This window comes from Salvelinus sp. IW2-2015, linkage group LG32 (genome assembly GCF_002910315.2).
Source record: "Salvelinus sp. IW2-2015 linkage group LG32, ASM291031v2, whole genome shotgun sequence".
NCBI classification, from domain to species: Eukaryota; Metazoa; Chordata; class Actinopteri; order Salmoniformes; family Salmonidae; genus Salvelinus; species Salvelinus sp. IW2-2015.
In genome coordinates this window covers 27761075-27787447 of record NC_036871.1, presented here as the reverse complement: position 1 = coordinate 27787447, position 26373 = coordinate 27761075, and the positions used below count along the sequence as shown (strand labels likewise).

The following is a 26373-nucleotide window of genomic DNA, read 5'->3' as shown; positions in this document are numbered from 1 at the left end:
CCAGTCATGCTCACACTTCACTCTCATGGTTCCAAATGTATCGTCTGCCCGACCTTATATTTTTTTCTCGTAATTGAAACATCCTTTCCCAAGGTATTTAATTTGACAGGCAGGGCAGGTTACTTACACTGGAATAAAATGGTTCTCCTGACACGCAGATGACATCTTGCTCTTGAATGGTCAGAATGTCTTTAGCCAAGTGCAGTCGAATATTGAAAGGCTCCTCGTTACCATCTTGCAGCAGATAAACCCCAGTCTTTGTCTGCAAAGTAAATCAAAGTGGGAAAATTATGTATCGTTCTTCTTTGTCCAAATTAACTGGCCATGAAATTAAATAAAATGAAAATGTCATCAAATTGTAAAGACATTGGAGAGACTTGTGACAGAGTGACATGTATGATAATGATAATTCTTCTTAGCCTGTTAATTTCAAAATGGTGACATGTAAAACAATGCCCCATACATTATGTGAATTCCACTCTCAGAAAGCTAGTAACCAAGAAACCATTTCAATTACATTGTATCTAATAGGTTTCGAAAAGAGTTATCATTATTCATGATCACTTCAGGGAAATCTTTTTTCCACTAGTGTTTATATTGCATACATCTTCAATATTATGTTGCAATTATGTTTGATAATAGGAGACAGTAGAAATATAGTTAAGCTAATTAGGTTAGTTCTCAGTAAATAATTTTCACTAATTAGTTTGAATTACATGTGTTTTCTATGCACTGTGCTATAACATTAATCAGAATAAAATATATTGTTGTCTTGGCTCTGAAAATAAAAATCCTTATTTGACAATTTTCCAAAACCAGATAACTGCAACGATACGCCTCTTAATCACAGGCAACAGAAAAAAATAATTTACAATCATCTAATTCAATAAATCTCCAATTAAATAATCAATCTTCATTTTGTCTATCCATCTAAGGTCTTGTGGAATTAAAAGGTTTGAATAAATTATGCTCAGTCACCAGATATGCATTTCTCAGAAAGGAATGAGAGAAATCATCATCGTATCCCGTGATCCATTTAAAACAAGCTGATCTGCATACATTTGCATTCTGTATAGCCAATTCCCCACCAACTAATTGGAATGCCTGTCCTGTCCTTGAAACTACGGTTAAGTCTAAATAATAAAAACACTTTCACCTGARATGATTCCATGATTTAGGTGCTCCCGAGTGGCGTAGTGGTCTAAGGCATTGCATCTCAGTGCAAAAGGCGTCACTACAGACACCCTGGTTTGATTCCAGGCTGTATCACAACCTCCCGTGATTGGGAGTCCCATAGGGCGGTTCACAATTGGCCCAGCGTCATCTGTGTTTGGCCAGTGTAGGCCGTCATTGTGTAGGTGTAGGCCGTCATTGTAAATAAGAATTTGTTCTTAACTGACTTGCCTAGTTAAATAAAGGTTAATRGTTTTTATTTTAATTATTCATGTAAAGCCAAGCACACCAATGTCACTAAGCATCCTTGATGACAAACGCAGTAGTGTCACTAAAGGATACCTGGTAGGTGACATGGTAGGTATGGCAACTCAAAGAATTACATTTACTTGTACTGTACCTAGCTCTGTGTAAAGAAACCATAAAAAAATCAGCCGGGTGTGTATCAATATCAACAGCAACATCTCAATGTGAAAGTGTTTTTACAGTGAGTTGCCTTGCACACTATATCCATGGCTAGTTCAATATCACCATTATGGTGTGTGTATGTCTCACACGTGTGAGTTTGTGTGTGCGCGTGCGTGTGTCTCATGAGAGAGAGAGAGAGAGAGAGAGAGAGAGAGAGAGAGAGAGAGAGAGAGAGAGAGAGAGATGGAGGGAGGGAGGGAGACGTTGGAGGCAGAGTCATTCTCGTTAGCCAAGCTGAATCCGTGCTACGATGCTGATATATCTATCACTGGGTAGATCAGAAGCAGCCTCTACTCTTGTCTCTCTCTCTCTGCTCGGCTGAGCATTGTTTGACCTGCTGTAGAGCATGTATGTAATTACCCTTATCTCTGATCCCATCTTGTGTTTCATCATTACCTTCTCATCCTAATCCTCTCCATCTTTATCTAGCTACATCATCAACTCCAGTCAGACACTGTCGTCTGTGTACATTCACAATTTACACCACAGGCGGTTGGCACCAGGTATGCAACAAGGACAGTCACATTTTCATCTACCTAAGCCAATCATGCATTGTAGAGATATGATAATTCAATGACACTTGTTGTGGTGCAAAGGTTAACATGTGTGAGCAGTTGAGTATGCTGTCAAGTAAAAAGACAAAATGCTATTTGCCGTAGCAGACCAATTTGCTCCAATTATCTTTGCAAAATGCTGAGGGGTTGAAATCTATTCAACTGAAATTGTACCTACCTCTTCATTTGAAGTCCTGAAATCCATGTGCTATGGTACAGTGAGGGAATCTGCCCTGGAAAAAGACAGAAGAGGAAATTAAATTGAATTAGCTTCCTGAACAAAATACCTAGCAGTTAGTCAGTGACATGGTTCTGCTCACTTATAGTAATAACACAGAATATCTAGCAGTTAGTCAGTGACATGGTTCTTCTCACTTATAGTAATAACACAGAATATCTAGCAGTTAGTCAGTGACATGGTTCTTCTCACTTGTAGTAATAACACAAATACCTAGCAGTTAGTCAGTGACATGGTTCTTCTCACTTGTAGTAATAACACAGAATACCTAGCAGTTAGTCAGTGACATGTTCTTCTCACTTGTAGTAATAACACAAAATACCTAGCAGTTAGTCAGTGACATGGTTCTTCTCACTTGTAGTAATAACACAGAATACCTAGCAGTTAGTCAGTGACATGGTTCTTCTCACTTGTAGTAATAACACAGAATACCTAGCAGTTAGTCAGTGACATGGTTCTTCTCACTTGTAGTAATAACACAAAATACCTAGCAGTTAGTCAGTGACATGGTTCTTCTCACTTGTAGTAATAACACAGATTACCTAGCAGTTAGTCAGTGACATGGTTATTCTCACTTGTAGTAATAACACAGATTACCTAGGAGTTAGTCAGTGACATGGTTATTCTCACTTGTAGTAATAACATAGATTACCTAGCAGTTAGTCAGTGACATGGTTCTTCTTTAGTTAAATAAAGGTTAAAAAATTAAAAAATACAAATTCTCACTTGTAGTAATAACACAGATTACTCAAGTACTGTGATTGTGCACCACTTAATATAAACACAAAACCCACTAGCATGGTCTGCCTATTTTCTGTCATGTCATCCTTGTGGGACCAGCAATATCAATCCAGAGTAATAGATTTTCATTTTAATTTCACTTCTTTCAAGCAGAATCCTGTTCAGAACTAATCAGGGGGGAAACCAGAGACCATTAAATGTCTATGAATAATTCATAAACTGAAGGTGGGAACCTAAGTATTTATCCTGATAAATGTTTCAATATGGAATCTATTGCTCCCGTCACCTGACTGACTGTGTTACCCTATCTGTTACGGAGTTACAGCAGGGCAAATCATTGAAGCTTTTGAAAACAAGTATCAGATGAAGGAGTAGTACAGTTCTGTTCTGTAGTAGTAATATAGGTTGTTTGGAACAGAGCAATAAATAAATMGCTCTGGTTTGGGATGAGGATAGATATAGAACATATGCTTCCCTTGACCTCAACTTTGTAGTGACAAAAACTGCTGTCCTTGAGAAGGAAATAGTTACAKTATAACAACATTGTGCTTGAGGGGTATATGTTGCAGTATATATTCAAGGCTCACCTCAGTAGAAAGGCCCCCGGCTCTTCGTCTGTAGAGGTCTAGCCATGAAGCAGGCAGGTGAGGACTGATCCTACCCGTGGCAGATGAGCTTCCCTGGGCATGGCTGTGGGGGGACGCATGCCCTCCCCTGGAGCTGGTGGCAAAGCCTTGCCTGCGGTGAGCTTGGTGTTGGCTCTGGGCAGTGGCTGACCTGGTGTATGTGCTGCCACAGTTCCAGYTTGTTGTGGCCAAGGTGCTGTCCCAACAGTGGTTACGGAGGGTTTCCGATGGTGGACTCAGGAGCAGTTCCACTCAGGTCCAGAATGAGCTGAGTTGAGATCAAAACATAACATTCGTTTGTTTGTGAGGTAGTGGGAACTAGACCATGAGGCTATAAAGGGCTTATGCCAACAAATTATGGCACAACAGTAACAGCCCATACCACTTTAACCAGATGCAATGATGTTTCATATTTACAGAGCTCCCAATCATCGCACAGAAATATTTCCCAGTGCAAAAAGACTGATGACTTGACAGAATAACTCTGGGTGTGATGGTTTTCAAACCAGTTTATGGGAAGGTACAGAGGCAATTTGTTTGACAAGTGCAGAGGGTGAATTTCAGAGAGCAGTTTGTTACAAAACGGTGAAAAGTCTCAACTGCTGCAGGTTGAAGGCACCTGTGGGTCCAAAAATATAAATACCTAACGGCAATTAACCCGTATTCTTCAGTGTCCTTGTTGTTTGTATGCCAAGCACAAACGTTTCTGCCAAGGTGTTTTGTTGTGTTGCAATTGAAACCTCAGGAGAATTTATTCTCGTTAGTGCGCATTTGTTGACACGATATCACATATCTGTGAAGCTGTACTGGCAAGCTGCCTCTGTGATCATTGTTTTAAGATACCTTTTCAACTCACTTTTCATTCACATTTGAAACTATACATCATCATGTTAAGGAAATCTTTTCTCTCTGCATCCAAGAGTATGCTAAAATACATTTTTAAAAACCTTTATTTAAAACACTCGTGGCATTCCATCTGGAGCCTGCCAACTCATTGAGTGATGTATTCTGACGCCATTTTAGACCTTCTTTAAAAATGAATGTCTACATCTGTCCTAAAATGTGCATCTAAAAAAGGAAATGTTTCATATACTGTATGCAGCCTGGCTGTTTGAAGACGAATGCAGGCCTGCTACCAGCAGGGGCCCTCGAGAACATACTGACAAATGCAAGCAGTTCACTTCACTGCCAGAATCCCAGTCAGATAGACTGAGCTGAACCTTTTGTACAATTTAAGTTGAGTCAGCGCAACTCACAGGCACGTCATCAGATATTTTCCCCAAATCACTGCACAGTGTTTCTCAAATAGCACTCCTGGCTCTGACACAATAGCAGTAGAAAGTTAGCGTTGAGTAGAGAGGAGTAGTTTTGCTTAATTTGCTTGGAAGGTGTTGGCTGATAGAGACATTGCCTTGCCTAGGACCTGAAGACAGCAGGTGTCGGCCCTTGAGGAAGAGACCAGCCATTTATTCTACCTGTTACATTGGTACCGTGACCTGAATCTTAGGGAGGTGACTATAGTAGCTAGAGGCTTAAGCTTTAGGGCTCGATTCAATACGTATCGCAGAAGATCTGTGGTATAGCGTGACAGATATGTAAAGGCAATGTTACCCATGCTCGCGGAGACTGCATTCACCGTAAATGCTGCTCAATCGAAAATTACCTTGAAATGACAATCTCACCATACCACAGATCTGACGTGATACGGATACGGACTGAGCCCTTAGTAYTCTTATGTAACCAGACGAGTGTGCCTCTGGATATGGAGTATACCCCAACATACTGTGCATTTACACCTATCTGTAAAGTCTGGTATGTGAGKTTAAAGCTTTTAGCAAAGACAGCTTTGCCTTAGATTCAATGCACTAATGACCCAGGCGAAATTCCCATTATTGTTGATTAGTTGAAATGAACACATAGGTTCAGGAGGAAAAATTCAATCAATCAGATGACCGGATCAATTTACAACTCTGCCTACCCTTCTGCCTACACAGTATATAAACAGTGACATACATCAKAATGGTGTGCTGGCTGACTTCTGCATCCCACCTCCAGCAACGCCCATCTCCCTTCCTTCTTCTCTCTTGGCGGATTCTTCCATAGAGATAATATGAGATGAAAACTACTAGATATTCTCTATGAGTTCTTCTCTACCTCGGTCCTTGATCTGGAGCCAAACCGACCAGAGGCCGTATCCAAACCAAAGTAACTACAGTATTTTCAATGTCTCAACCATATGGCCATACCTGCACAGTCATCAGAAAAATGGGATAATAACCAAATGCACAAATTTGGTTCATGTGGAAAAATGAACTTAAATGAATTGGTGACAAAACAACCATGAGTAGTCCTATGAAACAGTGAGCTGACTCTCCAATTAAATAGTTGAAGTCTATCTCATTGCATTCCATAGCCCTTACCATGAGGTTTCATTATAATAAATAGTGTTTATGTTCTTATCCTGTCTGTGCTCGATTTCTCCTGATAGTTTTTGCATGACAGAAAGAATAAGAAAAACAAGTCAACAGTGCTTGATCGTCGCTCTCCAAAGGCTAACCTCAGAAAGCAACCAATTATTTTCTCAGTATTTACAGAGGAGCTGTCAGATTCAAGAGCACCCTAATTAGTGTACTGTTTTCAAATGCTCCTTACAGTAGGCCTATGCATGGTTGTGATTGTGTGTGTGTCTGTGTGTGTGTGTGTGTGTGGCTTTTGTATATTCTGCTAGGTCCTGAGTCCTTGTCTACTATTTTGCATCATTTGAAAAAGGGACTGTCAAACTGCTCCCCGCATTACCCCCGTAACTTTCTTCATTCTGTCAAGTATATAGGGAGAGGAAGAGATTGCTATTACTTCTTGCGATTTTTAAGTAAACTAATACCTGAGCCACAACAGTATGTGTGCTCAATCTCTCTATACCAGTATGGTCAGTGCTATTACGCTAGCTCTATACCAGTATGGTCAGTGCTATTACGCTAGCTCTATACCAGTATGGTCAGTGCTATTACGCTAGCTCTATACCAGTATGGTCAGTGCTATTACGCTAGCTCTATACCAGATCCATTCAGCAGTGAGAGTGAGGGAGCAGAGGTAAATTAGTGACAGACACATTTATGGACCCGCTTCCTGACCTTCCTGATTGTGATGAATGGTTCTTGGCATGGCATAGCCTACAACTATCAAGTGGGTGCCAACTTAAATCCAACTGGAGCATTTCACAAACTGGTGCTGGCCCATTATAGCACTGAATATCCAGGAATGGTTCATTATGACCAAATGGTGTTGTGTGAATATACGGTTAATTTATAGCTTCAATATGTGTTTAAAACTATAATGTTGAACTCATGGATTGTCGGTGCTTGTGTCCATGGCTCTGTTTATGAATTTGAGAGTGTTGGTTACGTTTCCCCAGCCCCATCTCTCAGATTTATACCAAACCAAGTGGTGGGGCTAAAACACAAACTCCAGATTGTGGCTTTAAAGAGGGGTACATTTTGTTTAGAGTTCAAGCGTTTACCATCTGGTGGGTTTCATATACTTTTCTCCAGTGAGTTTCTTAATTAAAATGAATAAATTGTCCCATTAACAACACAGGATAATATGCTAACATATAAGCCAATGGCTTGAGTGAAGTGAAGCAAATAATCGGACATTGTTGTCTCAATTAACATTAACGCATTAATTGAACTCATAGGTATTCATGCACATTACAGTGCCTCTTATAATAGATAGTTCATTCCCCCTAATTCATTTTTAAAAATGAGAATAACATGAAGTACAACATGAAATTCAAGTAGCAACCATTAGCAGTGTAACAAGTCAGTCCTACATGAGAGGGGGGGGGGGATATCATGCTGTGAGGATACACAAATATGAAAGATGAATAACCTAAGTGCATTGCAGTGAGCATCGGCCTGATAGAAACAGCTTTGCACTGTCAGATGACGTAGCCTATTKTTTTCTGACATAAAGGACTGTATCTATGGGGGGAAATTAAATCTGCAAAAAACTTGAAATGCTAAGGGACATGGTTGTGCACGAAAAGCAATTTGTTTGACAAGTGACAAATTTGTCAAATGGGGGTATACTGTCTGAAGGATGTACAGCACATTACCAGAAATAATGGTCTTATAATAGCCTACATTTAATGTACGTCATAGGGGAAAATAAGAAACTTCTCATTTTAGTTTGAGCTAAATCTGACAGAACTCTAATTCTGTACATTTATACCTCCCAGATGAATTGTGTAATTATGTGGAGTTGTTCCCAAATAGTACTCCTAGACATTTTGCAATTTCATGAATGATTTGAAAACATATATCACAAATGAAGCAATGAACAATCAACAAACAATGCATCAAGACTCTGTATGGCATTTACCTGGCGTCTAATATATAACTGACACACTTGCCCTTTAAGGAAAATTATGAAGTCACAACCTACTATCTGTAATAAGCAAATAACATCATAACTTGAGCCAATGTGCTGTACGTGCTCRAACTAAACAATGTGCATTTTAACTCATTCCCACATTGATATTACACAATTAATAACACCACTGGGCTAACATCAGCTGAAATCAATCTCTATTTTTGAGTTGCAATACAGTACAAAAGTAATTAAGAAACAAACATAGCACTATTAGTGTTGTGTGTTTTGAGCTATGAGAGTTCGTGAGGATTGACTAATTTACTCATCGCTCTGCGCTGCCTGGGCTAGAGGACTAACGATTTTATATTTATACAACAGCGACTTTGTAGCAAACAGAGAGAGGTAAAACTCGGAGGTACACTGACTGACAGACTGACTGAAGCATCTACAGTAAAATCTGTTTGTGTTATTGTTTATTCATCACACAAACCATTATACAGTTGAAGTTGAACGTTTACATACACTTAGGTTGGAATCATTYAAACTCATTTTCCAACCACTCCACACATTTCTTGCTAATAAACTATAGTTTTGGGAAGTCGGTTAGGACATCTACTTTGTGCATGACACAAGTCATTTTTCCAACAATTGTTTACAGACAGATTATTTCACTTAAAATTCACTGTGCCACAATTCCAGTGGGTCAGAAGTTTACATACACTAAGTTGACTGTGCCTTTAAACAGCTTGGAAAATTCCAGAAAATGATGTCATGGCTTTAGAAGCTTCTGATAGGCTAATTGACATCATTTTAGTCAATTGGAGGTGTACCTGTGGATGTATTTCAAGGCCTACCTTCAAACTCAGTGCCTCTGTGCTTGACATCATGGGAAAATCWAAAGAAATCAGCCAAGACGTCAGAAAAAGAATTGTGGACCTCCACAAGTCTGGTTCATCCTTGGGAACAATTTCCAAACGCCTGAAGGTACCACGTTCATCTGTACAAACAATAGTAAGCAAGTATAAACACCATGGGACCACACATCCGTCATACCGCTCAGGAAGGAGATGAGTTCTGTCTCCTAGAGATGAACGTACTTTGATGCAAAAAGTGCAAATCAATCCCAGAACAACAGCAAAGGACCTTGTGAAGATGCTGGAAGAAACAGGTACAAAAGTATCTATATCCACAGTAAAACGAGTCCTATATCGACATAACCTGAAAGGCCGCTCAGCAAGGAAGAAGTCACTGCTCCAAAACCGCCATAAAAAAGCCAAACTACGGTTTGCAACTGCACATGGGGACAAAGATCGTACTTTTTTGAGAAATGTCCTCTGGTCTGATGAAACAAAAATAGAACTGTTAGGCCATAATGAACATTGTTATGTTTGGAGGAAAAAGGGGGAGGCTTGCAAGCCGAAGAACACCATCCCAACCGTGAAGCACGGGGGTGGCAGCATCCAGGAGCGGTTCTGGGGGGCAGGGGGGCCAGTGCCCCTGTGACAACAATTTTGGACCCCCTTGTGGCCCCCCTAAATGTGGAGTATGAAATAATTTTTACATAACTAATTTTTGCTATCGTTCTTTTTTTACATCCGTTATTAGACAGTGGCAACGCGGAACACTAATGATTATAAACATGGTCTTCTAATGCAGTGAAGAAAACGATATGACAACAATAACGTCTAATGTAACTGGCCCCTCTAACAGTACAACTGGCCCCAGAATGACCCCCCCCCCCCCCCCCAGTTGAAATGGTCTAGAACCGCCACTGGCAGCATCATGTTGTCGGGGTGCTTTGCTGCAGGTGGGACTGGTGCACTTCACAAAATAGATGGCATCATGAAGTAGGAAAATTATTTGGATGTATTGAAGCAACATCTCAAGACATCAGTCAGGAAGTTAAAGCTTGGTCGCAAATGGGTCCTCCAAATGGACAATGACCCCAAGCATACTTCCAAAGTTGTAGCAAAATGGCTTAAGGACAACAAAGTCAAGGTATTGGAGTGGCCATCACAAAGCCCTGACCTCAATCCTAGAGAGAATTTGTGGGCAGAACTGAAAAAGCGTGTGAAGCAAGGAGACCTACAAACCTGACTCAGTTACACCAGCTCTGTCAGGGGGAATGGGCCAAAATTCACCCAACTTATTGTGGGAAGCTTGTGGATGGCTACCCGAAACGTTTGACCAAAGTTCAACAATTTAAAGGCAATGCTACCAAATACTAATTGAGTGTATGTAAACTTCTGACCCACTGGGAATGTGATGAAAGAAATAAAAGCTGAAATAAATAATTCTCTCTACTATTATTCTGACATTTCACATTCTTAAAATAAATTGGTGATCCTAACTGACCTAAGACAGGGACTTTTTACTAGGATTAAATGTCAGGAATTGTGAAAAACTGAGTTGAAATGTATTTGGCTAAGGTGTATGTAAACTTCCGACTTCAACTGTAGCATACGTTCTCAGTAAAACCAGTCAACATCTGGGACAATTCATACGGATGGATGGTCGACCGAATCGGCCCCCCAGAGAAATATGAGGTGTGATAGTCTTCCTCTTTCCCATGCTCAGCTCTGGAACTGCAGTAAATTGGGATGAAGATGACCAAGGCCACAACCTCACCTTACATTTTACATTTACATTTTAGTTATTTAGCAGACGCTCTCATCCAGAGAGACTTACATATAGCTCCTTGACATATACTCCTTGACATATAGCCTCTCTTTACCCTCTACATTTTTCCTTCAGAGGCAGCAGCCATAGCTAAAGGGCAACATCAGGATCAGTGCTTCTAATTTGTCTTTTCACAGTGGAATTGGCTTTCATTCAGGGACCGACTACCGCATTTGGGAACCTGGGGCAACAATCTTTTTTTACATGTTTTTTTTTTCTTCAGATTTCCTTTTGTGAAAATAGCTAACTTTCTGCATTTCAACACATTTGTTAAACATTTAGCAGTTGTATAATGCTATTCTACACATTTTGTCATGACGCTAAGATAAAATATTGCAGTTTAAAAGCTAATTTCCTGCAATTCTACACTTTTTTACCATGGGTCAGAGAGAAAAATGTGCTGCTTTATTGCTCATCGCATGCTATTGTTCACATTTTGATGACATTTAGATTTCTAAAATTAAAATCATTTGGAGCTATATTTGCTGGTGTTTTACAGTCTTTTATGTCCAACAATGGGTGGCCAAATAAAATCACCCGCGTACCACCAGTTGGGGAACCCTGCTTTATGTTATGTGCATGTGTTAATCTATCATACTCCTTCCAACTTCATGGTATACAATGTGGCACTGTAGGTAGGAGAGAGCTAGTCATAGTGTAGGCTGTTTGACACCTTGTCACAGGACCTTATTGGCCAATTTCCCTCAAGCCTGATTTTCTTGACAAAGACATTCTTAACTTGACCTACAGATCTTTGATTTATGGTATTAGCTGTATGGGGTAGAGGGGGTATATTCGGAACATAAACATGTCAATGATATGTCACCACCTTTGCATTTAATAGAAACTGGGATCTGCCTCAATACATCAACTAGATTGCTACCTTTGACCATTGACCTGCACTGCTCAATACTCCTTTCACAAGAATTTGTAACAATTACAGAATATTGATGATAAAGCCTTGATACAGCCCTAATAGGTGTAGCTGTTAGGCTCATTGAGCTCAGCGGGCAGCATACCTTGAATACTACTTATGAGAGAGTGACGATCAAATCTAGGATCTTAACATCCACTTCAAAGCCAATGGATAGTAACAAGACACAGTGGGTATCATAAGTATTCATCCCCTTGGATTTCTTCACATTTAATTATGTTACAAAGTGGGATTAAATTTGATTAAATTGTCATTTTTTTGTCAATGATCTACACAATATACTCTAACATTTCCATTTTTTCAAAGATTAATGAAAGACAAAACAGTAATATACCTTTATTAGACAAGTATCCCCCCCCCCCCCTCTTTTCACACCTGGATTGTGCAATATTTGCCCATTATTCTTTTCAAAAATCTTCAAGCTCTGTCAAGGTGTTGGGAATCATGGCTAGACAGCAATTTTCAAGTCTTGCCATAGATTGTCAAGCAGATTTAAGTCAAAACTGTAACTTGGCCACTCAGGAACATTCATTGTCTTCTAGGTAAGCAACTTCAGTGTAGATTTGACTTGTGTTGTAGGTTATTGTCCTGCTGAAAGGTGAATTCCTCTCCCAGTGTCTGCTGTAAAGACTGAAACAGTTTTTCCTCTAGGATTTTGCCTGTGATTAGAGCCATTCCGTTTATTTTTATCTGGAAAAACTCCACCGTCTTTGCCGACGTCAAGCATACAAATACCATGATGCAGGCACCACTATTCTTGAAATTAAGGAGGTAGTTACTCAGAGATGTGTTCTGTTGGATTTGCCACAAACATAAGGTTTTGCATTTAGGCCAAAAATGTTATTCCTTTCCCGTGTTTTTTTGCAGTAGTACTTTAGTGCCTTGTTGCATACAGGATGCATGTTTTGGAATATTTGTATTCTGTATATCTGTTTTCTTCTTTTCACTCTGTCATTTAGGTCATTATTGTGGAGTCACTACAATGTTGATCCAACCTCAGTATTCTCCCATCACAGTCAATGAACTCTGTAGCTGTTTTAAAATCAATGGTGACATCCCTGGGCAGTTTCCTTCCTGTCCTGCAGCTCAGTTCAGAAGGACAACTGTATATTTGATGTGTCTGGGTGGTTTAATACATAATCCACAGTATAATTATTAACTTGACCATGCTTAAAGAGATATTCAGTGTCTGATTTGTTATTATTATCTATCTACCAATCACTGCCCTTCTTTATAAGGCTTTTGAAAAGCTCCCAGGTCTTTGTAGTTGAATCTGTGCTTGAAATTTAACACTTGACTGAGGGACCTGACATATGTTGTATGTATGGGGGACAGAGGAAGGGGTAGTCATTTWAAAAAATTATGTCAATCCCTATTATTTCACACAGATTGAGTCCATGTKACTTATTATGTGATTTGTTAAGCCAAATTTGACTCCTGAACTAATTTAGGCTTGCAACAACTATATTATAGTTATTTAATTGTTATTAATTTGTAAATATTTGTAGAATGTTCTTTTCACTTTGACATTATGGAGTTTTTTTGTGTAGATAAATGACCAAAAAAATCACAATTAAATATATTTCAATCCCACTTTGAAACAACAAAATGTGAAAGCAATCTGAAGGGTGTGAATACTTCTGATACCCACTGTATCTGACCCCTCAAGTTATTAAGTTGACTTGCCCTAGTTATTAAGTTGACTTGCCCTGTCTTTATCAAACGTTACTACTGTAAGAAGAGTGGAAATGGTATATATCTATTCTATAATAGATCAGATATATTCCAAAGGGCTATTCAGGTAAATCTAGATAACATCCTAAAAAGTATTAAAACCAGAATGCAAACTATAGTTGGGTTGCCATGGGACTGGTCATATTATGCCCGGCTGGTTTGATTGCATGCATTCCACATTATTAGGTGCAGAAGACTAACAACCAGCAGGCTATAACCACGTAGAACATTGGAATGGTATTAATACCAACAATAAATTCACTGTAACAGCAGCATTCCCTCATCTACCAGTCTATTTAAAACTGACAATGTCGATATGGGCAGTGTATAGCCTCTATACTTCAACCTTGCTTTACATCATTGTGGACAGAAAGAGGACTGACACCGCACTTAGCTGGGGGAACTGCGGGTGCCTATACATTTGGACACGTCGGAGCCTCGGAGGCAATATGAAGGGCTACTTACTGCATGCTGAAACCTGAAGTAATTGCATATTTTACACTTAATAGGTCCTTTATCATAATCTGAATGAACTGTTCCCCATTGTGCATTACGCAATGTAAAAGCCAATGATGATGTATTGTTAGTCTACTTATTAGATATTAGATGATGGATCATGAGAGTATTATACTGAAATGAACCTATATAGTAGCGATAGGCTACAAATGGCGTATGAATAAAAGTGAACGTTTTTCGAGGTATCATAGGCTACACGATAGCCCACTACTGTGAATAACCATCATTATCTTACATGTAAATTGCATTGTAGGCTATTATACAATATACAAATTAGTGGTTGACTAGAATGTCTAGCTTACCTGATTTTCTGGTAACAGGTGTGATGTAATATTGGATCCAGTCGGCTCCTCACATCAATCTGTCCTGAAATGTGTTCATTTATTCAGTGATGGCTACAGATTCAAAAGAATCTCTGCAAAATCTCAACGTATCCTGGCACCGTCGCCCACGATATCCAATACACTGAGGCAATGTGCAAAAACCGTTAAACATCCCACACTTACACGAAAAACGTGTCTTTTTCCATATTTCTCATGCAGAAACAAGACACGGCATCCTTTTCGTCGACAGTAATTTCCAGCATGGCATGGAATACTGTTTCACATGTTTCCTTACTGTGCGCTCTGGTGCCAAAATGACTGGCTGAAAATCACATGCGATTTGTTGCAACTCACGTCAATCGCCTCATTTATTCGTTTAGGATACTCGCGGAGCTCTCGCGGATACTCCCGATGTGAAATTACTTTCAGTGTTGAATAAGAGCATCTACTATGTACATAGCCTAAGATACATCCAACCAAAGGTATCCGGTGCAAGGAGCGCTTTTAAAGGAAATGATCGGCGAGCACTGCGGTATGGTTTTGTTGAATGGGACCCGGGGCTGCTATCAGCCTGCAGTGAAGGCGAATGAATGCAAAAGCAGATTCAAATGAACCGGTTCCAACATCTTTTTCTTCAAAACTGTGATTTTTAAAGTAGTCTATTGTGCAATATATTAGCTTGGAATACATATCAATAACATGTATTCCTAACCCGTTATCAGGGCTAGATATGGTCTCCCTCTCAGTTATGCCTGTAGGCTATTCAGGATTCAGTGTGTATCTCACAGCAGATCAGGAAACTCACTTGGAGCTCCTCAATACATTGACAGCTGTTTTCAGTGCCTCGAGATCCTCTACCCTGCAGCCCTTATTGCGTAAGCAACTGTGCAGGTTTTCCAGTTGCAGGTGTCATGCAATCAGAGCTATCTAGGCTGTAGCCATATAGATTACAGCCCAATATGTAGGCCTAGATGATTGCAATAGTGTCTCTGTTTTGTTCTGCACAACACACTGCCCCAAAGTCTAACACTTTGCATGAAGTTGATATTATACCTGTGTAATAATGGTGTTATTACATTGTAATAAAATTGTGTTGTTACATAAATCTTGCACTCACCTTTGTAAGTGTATTGCGTTACCATGTAATTGCATTCAGCTTTGTAAGTGTATTGCATTGCCATTCTAATTATCAGTTTTATACACACTTGATATAAAGTGGAACCAATTTGAGGATCATAGACCTGAGAGTTAAAATGTCCCTTATAAAACAGTCATGTGAATGTGAACGCTATTATTTTATGCTCCACATAGCAAGCCATTCTAGTCATGATGTCATCTCACAGGTAAACACTTGATCCTCTTTTCACAAATGAGTTCTTGTCATTTCAGGTGATTTTCAAAATGATTGTTGATAATATTTATAGAAAATGTAATCAACTTATCACTTTTCTGCCCTGAACATGACCTGATTAGATTGAAGAGGATGCACACCAATATGCTTTAGCATCACATCCCCCTACAGTACAACCTGTGTGTAATGTAACCAGTGTGAAATGGCTAGCTAGTTAGTGGGGTGCGTGCTAATAGTGTTTCAATTGGTGACATCACTCGCTCTGAGACCTTGCCCCGCAAGGGCCGCGGCTTTTGTGGAGTGATGGGTAACGATGCTTCGTGGGAGGTAATTGTTGATATGTGCAGAGGGTCCCTGGTTCGAGCCCAGGTAGGGGCGAGGAGAGGGACGGAAGCAATACTGTTACATTGGTGCCGTGACCCGGATCACTGGTTGCTGTGGAAAAGCAGGAGGTCAAAAGGGGGTTGAGTGTAACCGTTGTGAAATGGCTAGCTAGTTAGCGTGGTGCGCACTAATAGCGTTTCAGTCGGTGACGTCACTCGCTCTGAGACCTTGAAGTAGTTGTTCCCCTTGCTCTGCATGGGCTGCGGCTTTTGTGGAGCGATGGGTAACGGTGCTTCTTGGGAGGCAGTTGTCGATGTGTGCAGAGGGTCCCTGGTTCAWGCCCAGGTAGGGGCGAGGAGAGGGARGGAAGCAATACTGTTACAGTAACACCTGTATATTGGGTATCCATGTTGATGTATATGTGGAAACCTGCAGTTTTGACTTGTGATTTCTCAATAAAGCTTTGTTTTAAGTGCAGAATAGTTCATCCAAAATCTCAGTTTACCTTTGTGAAACATTGTTGCTTTCTTACCTTGTAAAAAGTAGGCAAGTTTACTTTGTGTTTTAGTTGTTGTTGTCGTTTTTTATTTATAAAAAACGATATATCAGAAAGTACAACATAACACGCACCAACATTCAACATGCAAAAATACAAACATAAATAAACATATGGAGCCGCACATCCATTTACAGTGTGTTGTCAGACAAATGTTGTTCAAGACAGCTTCATCCAACATGCTGGAACATTAGGTCGGTGACCACATCGATCAAATATTGAGCCATCCAACTAATTATGTACAGATAACCCCTCCTCCCCTCTATAATTTAGCCAGTAACAAAGGGAAATTATTTGTCTCCAAWTAGGTTTTGAAGATAATATAACCAGTTCACAATTAACTTTAAGTTAGCACCACAATAAGATTTTAAAAATCGGATGAATTTGCCAGTCTTAATTCCWATGCTAACTATTAATATTCCTCCTTTGTTTTATTATTTTTGCCAAATAAAGCCATTGCCAAGAGTTAACTGGACACAAGGGGGCGTAGGGTGATACGTTCCCTTCCCCTTCTCAGCCTCAGCTCAGCAGACTTGGAAGAGGTAAATGTGATTATGCTGTTGAGATTGACCTTGAAAACCAACTGTAGTTAGATTTACATTTTAAGGAAGAATACCTTATTGGATTATTGGAAAGGAAATGTATGACTTTCTGCCTGCATACACACCGACGTCAGAGGACGCCTCCCTGAGGACAATCACATTCAATGACAATGTGAACAGAGTTTGTTTCCACCTTTTACTGCATGTATTTAGCTACATGTCATTATTGTATTGGGGAAATGGGAAACATATATTTTATAGGCCTAAATAAATAGAAAATCAAACGTGTGTATGCTGTAGCACATAGGGATCAATATAATGTAATYCCATGCAGATGTGTTTTTACAATTCTATCCCTTATTAAATTGAATGAGTCCTCCATGTCATTGCACCGTCTATTCATTTTCATGCCTTCTGAGCTATGCAACACACAACGCTCATTACCAACAATCTGCACATTCCGATGATTGCACTGGTATGCATCCTTAGATCAGAGCTGTGCTTAGCTACACACCCAAACACCACCACCACCACCACTAGTCCACAAACCTCCCCACTCCACACACAAAAACACCTGTTTAGTGTTTAGCAAGAGGGTGGGTCTTGACTCCACCCATTACAAATGTACGTGTAAAAAAATTTTTTTTAATTGGTTTGAAGACCCCTGCTATGTAAATTAATTTTGTGAGACTCCTCCCATGCACCTGATAGGGAGTATTTACAGCTCTTTACTGCTGCCTGCTGTACTGTTACAACAGCGCTCTCTGCACTACACGATGACACTTCACTGGACTATGCAATAAGGATTTCCGTCTCTGCAGTGATTTGTCGCGCCCTGAGGGGACCGTTATATTTACGAAAAAAGTTTTATACCACATTTCCAGTCCCATTTATTTTTCCAAGATGCCACGCTCGTTTCTTGTCAAGAAACATTTCAACTCATCTAAGAAGCCAAATTATAGCGAGCTGGAAAGCCCTATAGGTAAGCAACAACCTTTTCTAAATGAATCGCTCAACAGATACATGGATTACACTGACATGCTACAAAGTTTACAAATTGACTGCGGTCAGGCTATTATGCTGATATGTCGTTTCATTGTATCTCTATGTCAAAGTTAGTGTTACTTTGTAACTTTCTAATCCGTGCAATTCAGTGAGGCGATGTTATTCAGCTCTTTTTGAAGGAAATTATAAATTGACATATATAGGCTTATTATTACTGTGAGATAAAATTACTTTTAATCACCTAAATGAATGTTGTCTTTATTTCCATTTTCAGTATTTATTTCACCGTATCTCTACAAGGGCCTTCCATTGCCTGTCATCCCTCAACCGGAGATCCTTAGCTCCGTGGTTTACAACCCTATCACGGTATGGACTACGAGCAGCTTGCCGTTATCTCCGCTTTCAAGTGACCTGTCTCCCATCTCTGGATACCCCTCATCGCTCTCTGACACCTCATCCAAAGACCACAGCGGCTCTGAGAGTCCCAGGAGCGATGAAGACGAGCGGATGCTTACCAAACTAACAGACCCTCATGGAGTGGAGGCAGAGAAATTCCAATGTAGTTTGTGTAAAAAGTCKTATTCTACTTATTCRGGACTGCTGAAGCATAAGCAACTGCACTGTGACGCTCAGACGAGGAAATCATTCAGTTGTAAATACTGCGAAAAGGAGTACGTCAGTCTTGGAGCGCTAAAAATGCACATCAGAACTCACACTTTGCCTTGTGTCTGTAAAATATGTGGCAAAGCTTTCTCAAGACCGTGGTTGCTRCAGGGACACATCAGAACGCACACTGGTGAGTGACTAAAGATTTGGAGTGCCATACTGTATTGTAGCCTATACTTGGAAATATTGAAGATAGCTGCTTGGTGGGCTATTCCAATTTAGGATAACTGTGCAATTTATGGGATATATTATTTATGATAATGGGTTTTAACAGACTGTAAATGTATTTATCATATACATATTGCAAAGTGCATTGCAATGCTGAAATTCCCTATATGCCTGTCAAAACAGTTATGTGATAAGTGGTAACTCATGTTAAAGAAGGGGTTTTCACACCACTTTACAAGACTTGGGACATGCTTGTGTTGTTCCATGTTCTGGTTCATACTCTTCACTAAGTAGCCTAAAAGATTCCTACTCCTATGTCAAGCCATATCTCATGCTTGACATAAAGTCAGGGAAGAAGGAATTTGGCTTTCCTCTAGTGATTCCTAACTTTTACAGTGCACTTTAAGAGTAACTGTATAAGTCCATGCTCTAGTTAAATTATTGACTAGAGCATGATTATTGATTATGGAGCAAATAGTTCATACAGTATTAGGCCTATGTCAGTTTAGTGGAGTGGATAGCTGTGTTTGTTTTGTATATCTTATCTGCCTGTGAATACTGACACATTTCTTCTCCTTTCCCCTCTGACAGGAGAGAAGCCCTTCTCCTGCCCCCATTGCAGTAGGGCTTTTGCGGACAGGTCCAACCTCAGGGCACACCTACAAACCCATTCGGATGTGAAAAAATACCAATGCAAGAACTGTTCCAAAACTTTCTCCAGAATGTCTCTTCTGCACAAGCATGAGGAATCTGGTTGTTGTGTAGTACATTGAGACTGCTGGGCTGGGATACAGTGCCACCGCCAGAGACCTCTGGTACTTTTCAGTCCTCAATAACTGTTCAGGGGATATTACATACTGAGGCTTTGTTTCCAAATATGCAAGACTTTCTTTGACTGAKTGCCTGAATGACAATCCATTTAATATCAGTGTAAAAACAAATACTCTCTGTCATGTGCTTTTCATTTTAAGCAGGTTTTTTTTCTCCTATTGCAATCAGTGTTGAACTATACAGTATGTTAGTTATACCATGTGCCATTCTGTCTGTACATTTCATGTACTTTTGGGCAGGGGCGCAACTTTGGTTTTAGAAGTGGGGGGACATAATTATATATKTTTTTTTTGTCCAGTCGGATAAACACTCCAAGCAGTCTACCCGACCGCTTGGAGGAGTCTGTATGGTCCATAAGCACACCGTTGCCTCGTTTGGTATCACATTCCAATGATAAAACTGGGGGGGGTCAAAAATGCATGTCCCCCGTCCCCAGGGAAGTTGCGCCCATGCATTTGGGAAGTGGAGAGATATGAAATAATGTGCCTTCTCAAAGATTTTGATGTTCTGACCAATCTCTCTTAGAGGATATGTTTCTGCTTATGTCATATTCTTTTTGTTTTCTTAAGAAACCACATAGTTATTCCAAGTGGACATGGTGTATGGAAACAAACGATAGAGACAGAGCAGTGCACAACCAATGAAATATTAGAAGCCATCATAACTTAGGGAACAAGTGCAAAGATGTATTTTTAGGGTGAAAGTATTACAATTCCTGCACAATCATGACACAGCAACTGTTTTGCTCAAGATAGCAATACTTTTATCAAGTGCCTCACTTCGCCTTGGCAATTATGTAGTTTTTCTAAAAAAATATGTTGCATTTATATTTTTATATATTTGAATGTAAGTGTGAATAAGATGATTGTATTTTTGACAGTGTGAATTGTGATACTGAATGAATGATTTGATTATTTTTAAGATGCTTTTTAAAATAAAGGTTCATGAAATGTTTGTAATGCTTGATTTTCTTTTTCTGTGCAAGGACTGTGAATAGTTTGTTATCAGGGATCCATCATGGCATGGTGCCATGCACTTGCTGGATATTCACTGGATATTCACTATATCCATGCACTTGCTGGATATAAAATGTCTTCTTAATTTAACTTTATGAGATTATTAATCAAAGAAATATACTAAATCACATGTATCACATCATGTACGATGTCTATACCTTAGCTTTTTATCAGTATACAAGTTAAAATATTTGTATTACTTTCTCTGAAACTACTAGCCTGGCATTACTATGGTAACAACCTTTTTGTGGAGTCATAGACAACTTTATATGGTAACTTTCCAACTGCTTCAAAGATAAACATACAACAGCAGAAGTCAGGCTCCTGCTCCAGTCTGCTTTCATGCTTTCATTCCATGGTGGAGGTGTAGAAAGAACGAAGGATGACTCAACCCAGACTCAAGGCTGGACCTGCTCCTTGTGAACCTGTCCAAACAAACTTGAAATTTAACACATGCTGGCTATATTGATCAGCACTCACTTGTTACACCCTTTGAGGGCCCACAGCCCTTCATTTTCCTGCCTGCAGCCAGTTTTACTTTTTAAATGGAAGAGCTGATTTCTTGTGGACAGCTATCTATTGTAATTCTAATTGGCCAATCAACTGGATCCCTCAGGGTTCTGTCTGTCTCTCTGTCTGACCYTGTGGTGAATGCTCTCAGGCAGTGAGTTGATTGAATCTGTCTTCCTGCTAATGCATAAACTGAGGTCTAATACTGAATGCTTAATTCACAGCAATCACTACAGAGACACTGGAATAGTTTAATTCCCAGATTTGCATTATTGCTTTGACAACCTCCAAGGATTCTGGGATGTGTGCCACCAACGAATTCCTCGGGTTACATCTTTACCAGTCAATCAATCTATCAAATGTATTTATAAAGCCCTTTTACATCAGCAGATGTCATAAAGTGCTATACAGAAACCCAGCCTAAAACCCCAAACAGCAAGCAATGCAGATGTAGAAGCATGGTGGCAAGGAAAAACTCCCTAGAAAGGCAGGAACCTAGGAAGAAACCTAGAGAGAAACCAGGCTAAGTAGTACAATACCTAAAAGGATACCATTTGCATTGAACTCTCTCTAACAAGCCAGACTTTTTCAGTGTTCTGTAATTCCCAAAAGCTGCTGACCCGAGTGATCTGACTTGACAAACAGACACTTGTGCTCCTTTCTGGGTAATTTTGKAGGGCTGATGAGCTAGTCTTTCCTGTAGGTAGGTTCTAAATCCATACATACACTATGAGTCATCATCAAACTATTCCAGGTGCTCTCCTGGGCTCCTCTGATTGGATCAGGTATGAACCAGGTGGCTCCAGGCTTTTATGTCAGACCTCTCTGTGAGAGAAGCAGGTGCAGGCACTGATATACACCACATAATATTATCTCATAGCTATGGGGAATAAGGCCCTGAATTCATATTGAAATATCAGTAACATAGTGTATATGAGAGAATACGAGGAACATGTCCCAAAGGAATACTAATTAATCAGCAGCTCTTGGGTATACTCGAAATGCCACCATAAGATAAAAGCATGGTTTCTTTCTACTTAATGCACACTGCATTGTACAATGTTGTATTTTCAATGTAATATTTCCATAACTTGCTATCTCCTTCTCTTGTGAAATAGGGCCTACCATTTATTTTTATTACAATGATTATTAATAGCCTGGCTGATTTATCATCTGTGAAAAGGACATGCAATGCTTTTCATCCTGGCATGAATATTTAATGTAGCAGCTGTGGTGGTGGTAGGAGGAGGAGAAGAAGAGGTTTGCAACATATGGCTATTATGGTAACGTGTGAAATCAAATATTTGTGGGGGGTGGAAACTGTTAATGTTGGTAGTTATCCTGTTGTGCAGGGGAGAGTGGGGTAAGCTGAGCCACCCTTGTTGCTAGGAAACCATACACAAAATTAATGATTTGACCAAAGATGTAGGTAGGGGTCATCATTTCATGGAGTCTGTGAAAAAAGAAACCACATGGAAAAAGTGGTAAGCAATTTAGGTCCAAAAAAATGATTTTCACCAAGTCTATGATTTTATTGTGTTACAGGTTTCATGATGAATGTATCTAAACCAAAGTAGATAATTTTAAGATTGTTCGATACATCATTTGGGGTCTTCAATTTGAGGTCCTAAACCTAGCATGAAAGTGCGTCCTTTTATTTTTATGTATTTTTATTTAACCTTTATTTCACTAGGAAAGTCAGTTAAGAACAAATTCTTACTTACAATGACGGATTAAAAAAAGGCAAAAGACCTCCTGCGGGGACGGGGGCTGGGATTAAAAAGAAATTAAATTAAAATATAGGACAAACCACACATCACGACAAGAGAGACAACACAACACTACATAAAAAGAGACCTTAGACGACAACATAGCATGGCAGCAACACATGCCAACACAGCATGGTAGCAACACAACATGACAACAACATGGTAGCAACACAACATGGCAGCAGCACAAAACATGGTACAAACATTATTGGGCACAGACAACAGCACAAAGAGCAAGAAGGTAGAGACAACAATACATCACGCAAAGCAGCCACAACTGTCAGTAAGAGTGTCCATGATTGAGTCTTTGAATGAAGAGATAAAACTGTCCAGTGTGTTTGTTGCAGCTCGTTCCAGTCGCTAGCTGCAGCGAACTGAAAAMACGAGCGACCCAGGGATGTGTGTGCTTTGGGGACCTTTGACAGAATGTGACTGGCAGAATGGGTGTTGTATGTGGAGGATGAGGGCTGCAGTAGGTATCTCAGATAGGGGGGMGTGAGGCCTAAGAGGCTTTTATAAATAAGCAGCAACCAGTGGGTCTTGCGATAGGTATACAGAGATCACCCGTTTACAGAGGAGTATAGAGTGCAGTGATGTGTCCTATAAGGAGCATTGGTGGCAAATCTGATGGCTGTATGGTAAAGAACATCTAGCCYCTCGAGAGCACCCTTACCTGCCGATCTATAAATTACGTCTCCGTTATCTAGCACGGGTACGATGGTCATCTGAATCAGGGTTAGTTTGGCAGCTGGGGTGAAAGAGGAGCGATTACGATAGAGGAAACCAAGTCTACATTTAACTTTAGCCTGCAGCTTTGATATGTGCTGAGAGAAGGACAGTGTCCCATCTAGCCATACTCCCAAGTATTTGTATGAGGGGACTACCTCAAGCTCTAAACCCTCAGAGGTAGTAATCACACCTGTGGGGAGAGGGGCATTCTTCTTACCAAACCACATGACCTTTGTTTTGGACGTGTTCAAAACCAAGTTAAGGTCAGAGAAAGCTTGTTGGACACTAAGAAAGTTTTGTTGTAGAGCGTTTAACACAAAATCTGGGGAGGGGCCAGCTGAGTATAAGACTGTTTCATCTGCATATAAATGCTTGAGAGAGCTTTCTATTGCCTGAGCRATGTTGTTGATGTAAATTGAGAAGAGAGTGGGGCCTAGGATTGAGCCTTGGGGTATACCCTTGGGGACAGGCAGTGGCTGAGACAGCAGATGTTCTGACTTTATACACTGCACTCTTTGAGAGAGGTAGTTAGCAAACCAGCCCAAAGACCCCTCAGAGACACCAATACTCCTTAGCCGGCCCACAAGAATGGAATGGTCTACCGTATCAAAAGCTTTGGCCAAGACAATAAAAATAGCAGCACAACATTGCTTAGAATCAAGTGCAATGGTGACATCATTGAGGACCTTTAAGGTTGCAGTGACACATCCATAACCTGAGCGACAACCATCCTTGTAGCTGTGGGGACTAATATAGTCAAAATATTTGCCTTGGGGTAAGTTGAGCCAATGGTCATAGGGTAAGTTGAGCAAATTGAAATGTTTTCTTCCCATGCAAGGCAATATTGACAGGATATGAGGTAACAACAGTGCCTGTCCTATGTTAATAGTGGGGTTTTTTTAAGTACAAAGAGTTTGTTAGGTGTTAAGCCTGTGTTAAAAGATGCTTAAAATGATTAAAACACAAAAAAGCAATTCTGCTGAATTGTTTTTTGGAAATAAAGATAGACATGGTTTTAAAAAGCTAGCAGTAATTTTTCATTCAGTGCAGAACAGTGAGCAGTGCCAAGAGACCACTTTTGTTAGACAAGCTGTTTTCAAAACTATAATGTTTACATGAATTCTGATTTCCAGGGATACACCACATCCTGAAATATAGGTAGATATCCTTGTTAGAAAGAATATGGAGTTATGCTGAATGTAAAAAATGGCTCAAGTTACCCCACTTTCCCCTATAATTACCAAACCTGAAGATTTAAACAATGACATAATCATGCTCTGCATGACAAGGTTGAATCCATTTGATTTTAGGTGCTTTCAAAATAACTTCAGGACTATTATTTGTTTGTTCTAGTATATGGTTACCCAATTCAAATCCATGTCATTGTCCTATAACATATGTTCTATATAAACACCACAGAATGTCTGACACGAGAACTAGAGCACTGACACACACATAGAGCACTGACTGCTTGTGATGGTCAGATAGATGTGAGGGGGGCACATTCTTTGAAAGCTGCTGACTTAATGGTGAATGAGGAGTGTGGTTCCTCTGTGACCGTCAAGTGGAACAAATAAAGTTAAGGGTGTCCTCTGAGGCCTGATTGTCCAGCCAGCCACAGCGTGATCCACCAGCTCCTCTCCAAACCCTGGCTCAGAAGAATGACCTGATTGTGTATTCTCTGTTACTCCCTACGCCCGCCTGCAGGGATGCTACCCTGGCCTGTTTAAAGACCTCACACATCTTGTTAAAGAGCAACAAACAAACAAAAACGTATCTAGTTGAAAACGGCCTATGTGGCGTCAATATGAGTCAGAAGCATTTATTCTATTGTCAAAATTGACTACAATGTGTAAATAGGATAATTTTGGTTACAACGTCAGTCTCGTTCAATACTGAGATTTGAAATATTATTAGGAAAAAAGGTTATGTCTCGGAATGAAGGGATTGTAACAATTTTCCTTGGGTTGGGTTTATGTCAGTACTGTCCACATGCGCTAAGCTGGCAGCAACCAAGTAATCATCAATTCAGAGCACAGCTGCATACCCAGCACACTGACCATGTTAAATTTGGTTTGCCTTGGGATTTCCCGATGGGGCTAGTTAGGGACCGTCAGTAAATTACACAATGTACATGGGACAATATTTTCAATTTCAATTGCTCCAAATTTCAATGACATATAAACCTCAAGCCAACTGTAAATGAGAGAAATTCATATACTGAAAAAAAAAATGAAATCCACATGTAAAGAGTTGGTCCTAAGTTTCATGACCTGAAATAAAAGATCCCAAAAATGTTCCATACTGTAACGTGGACGCTGGGAGTCGGGAAGCAAGTGCAGGTGGTGAGTTTAATAATAAATGGAACATGCACCAAAACAAGAAACACGAGTAGCGTACAGACATGAAACACATAGTCAATACTGACTGGGGAATGGAACTAAGGGAGTGACAGATAGAGGTGAGGTAATTAGTGAAGTGATGGAGTCCAGGTATGCCTAATGATAAAGCACAGGTGCACATAATGATGAATGCCAGTACCGGTGGTC

The 26373-nt window shown here is 40.0% G+C and overlaps 2 protein-coding genes across 2 annotated transcripts in view; one reads left to right on the top strand and one right to left on the bottom strand.

Moving 5' to 3' along the window:
* LOC111957158 (gamma-1-syntrophin) overlaps positions 1 to 15158 on the bottom strand; it is a 36593-nt gene extending 21435 nt beyond the window's left edge. Inside the window, exons 1-4 of the mRNA XM_023977906.2 lie at positions 14337 to 15158; positions 3762 to 4068; positions 2374 to 2428; positions 128 to 262 (exon numbers count right to left, since the gene is read on the bottom strand). Of these exons, the coding sequence (XP_023833674.1) occupies positions 128 to 262; positions 2374 to 2400 (162 nt within the window). The 5' untranslated portion in view covers positions 2401 to 2428; positions 3762 to 4068; positions 14337 to 15158. The remainder of the gene's footprint in view (positions 1 to 127; positions 263 to 2373; positions 2429 to 3761; positions 4069 to 14336) is intronic.
* A 2728-nt stretch (positions 15159 to 17886) lies between these two features.
* Positions 17887 to 20069, top strand: LOC111957169 (zinc finger protein SNAI2-like). Its single transcript, XM_023977917.2, has 3 exons — positions 17887 to 18112; positions 18410 to 18931; positions 19561 to 20069. The coding sequence occupies exons 1-3, from the start codon at positions 18034 to 18036 to the stop codon at positions 19740 to 19742; spliced, it is 783 nt and encodes a 260-aa protein (XP_023833685.1). The 5' UTR covers positions 17887 to 18033; the 3' UTR covers positions 19743 to 20069.
* Positions 20070 to 26373: the final 6304 nt, after the last annotated feature.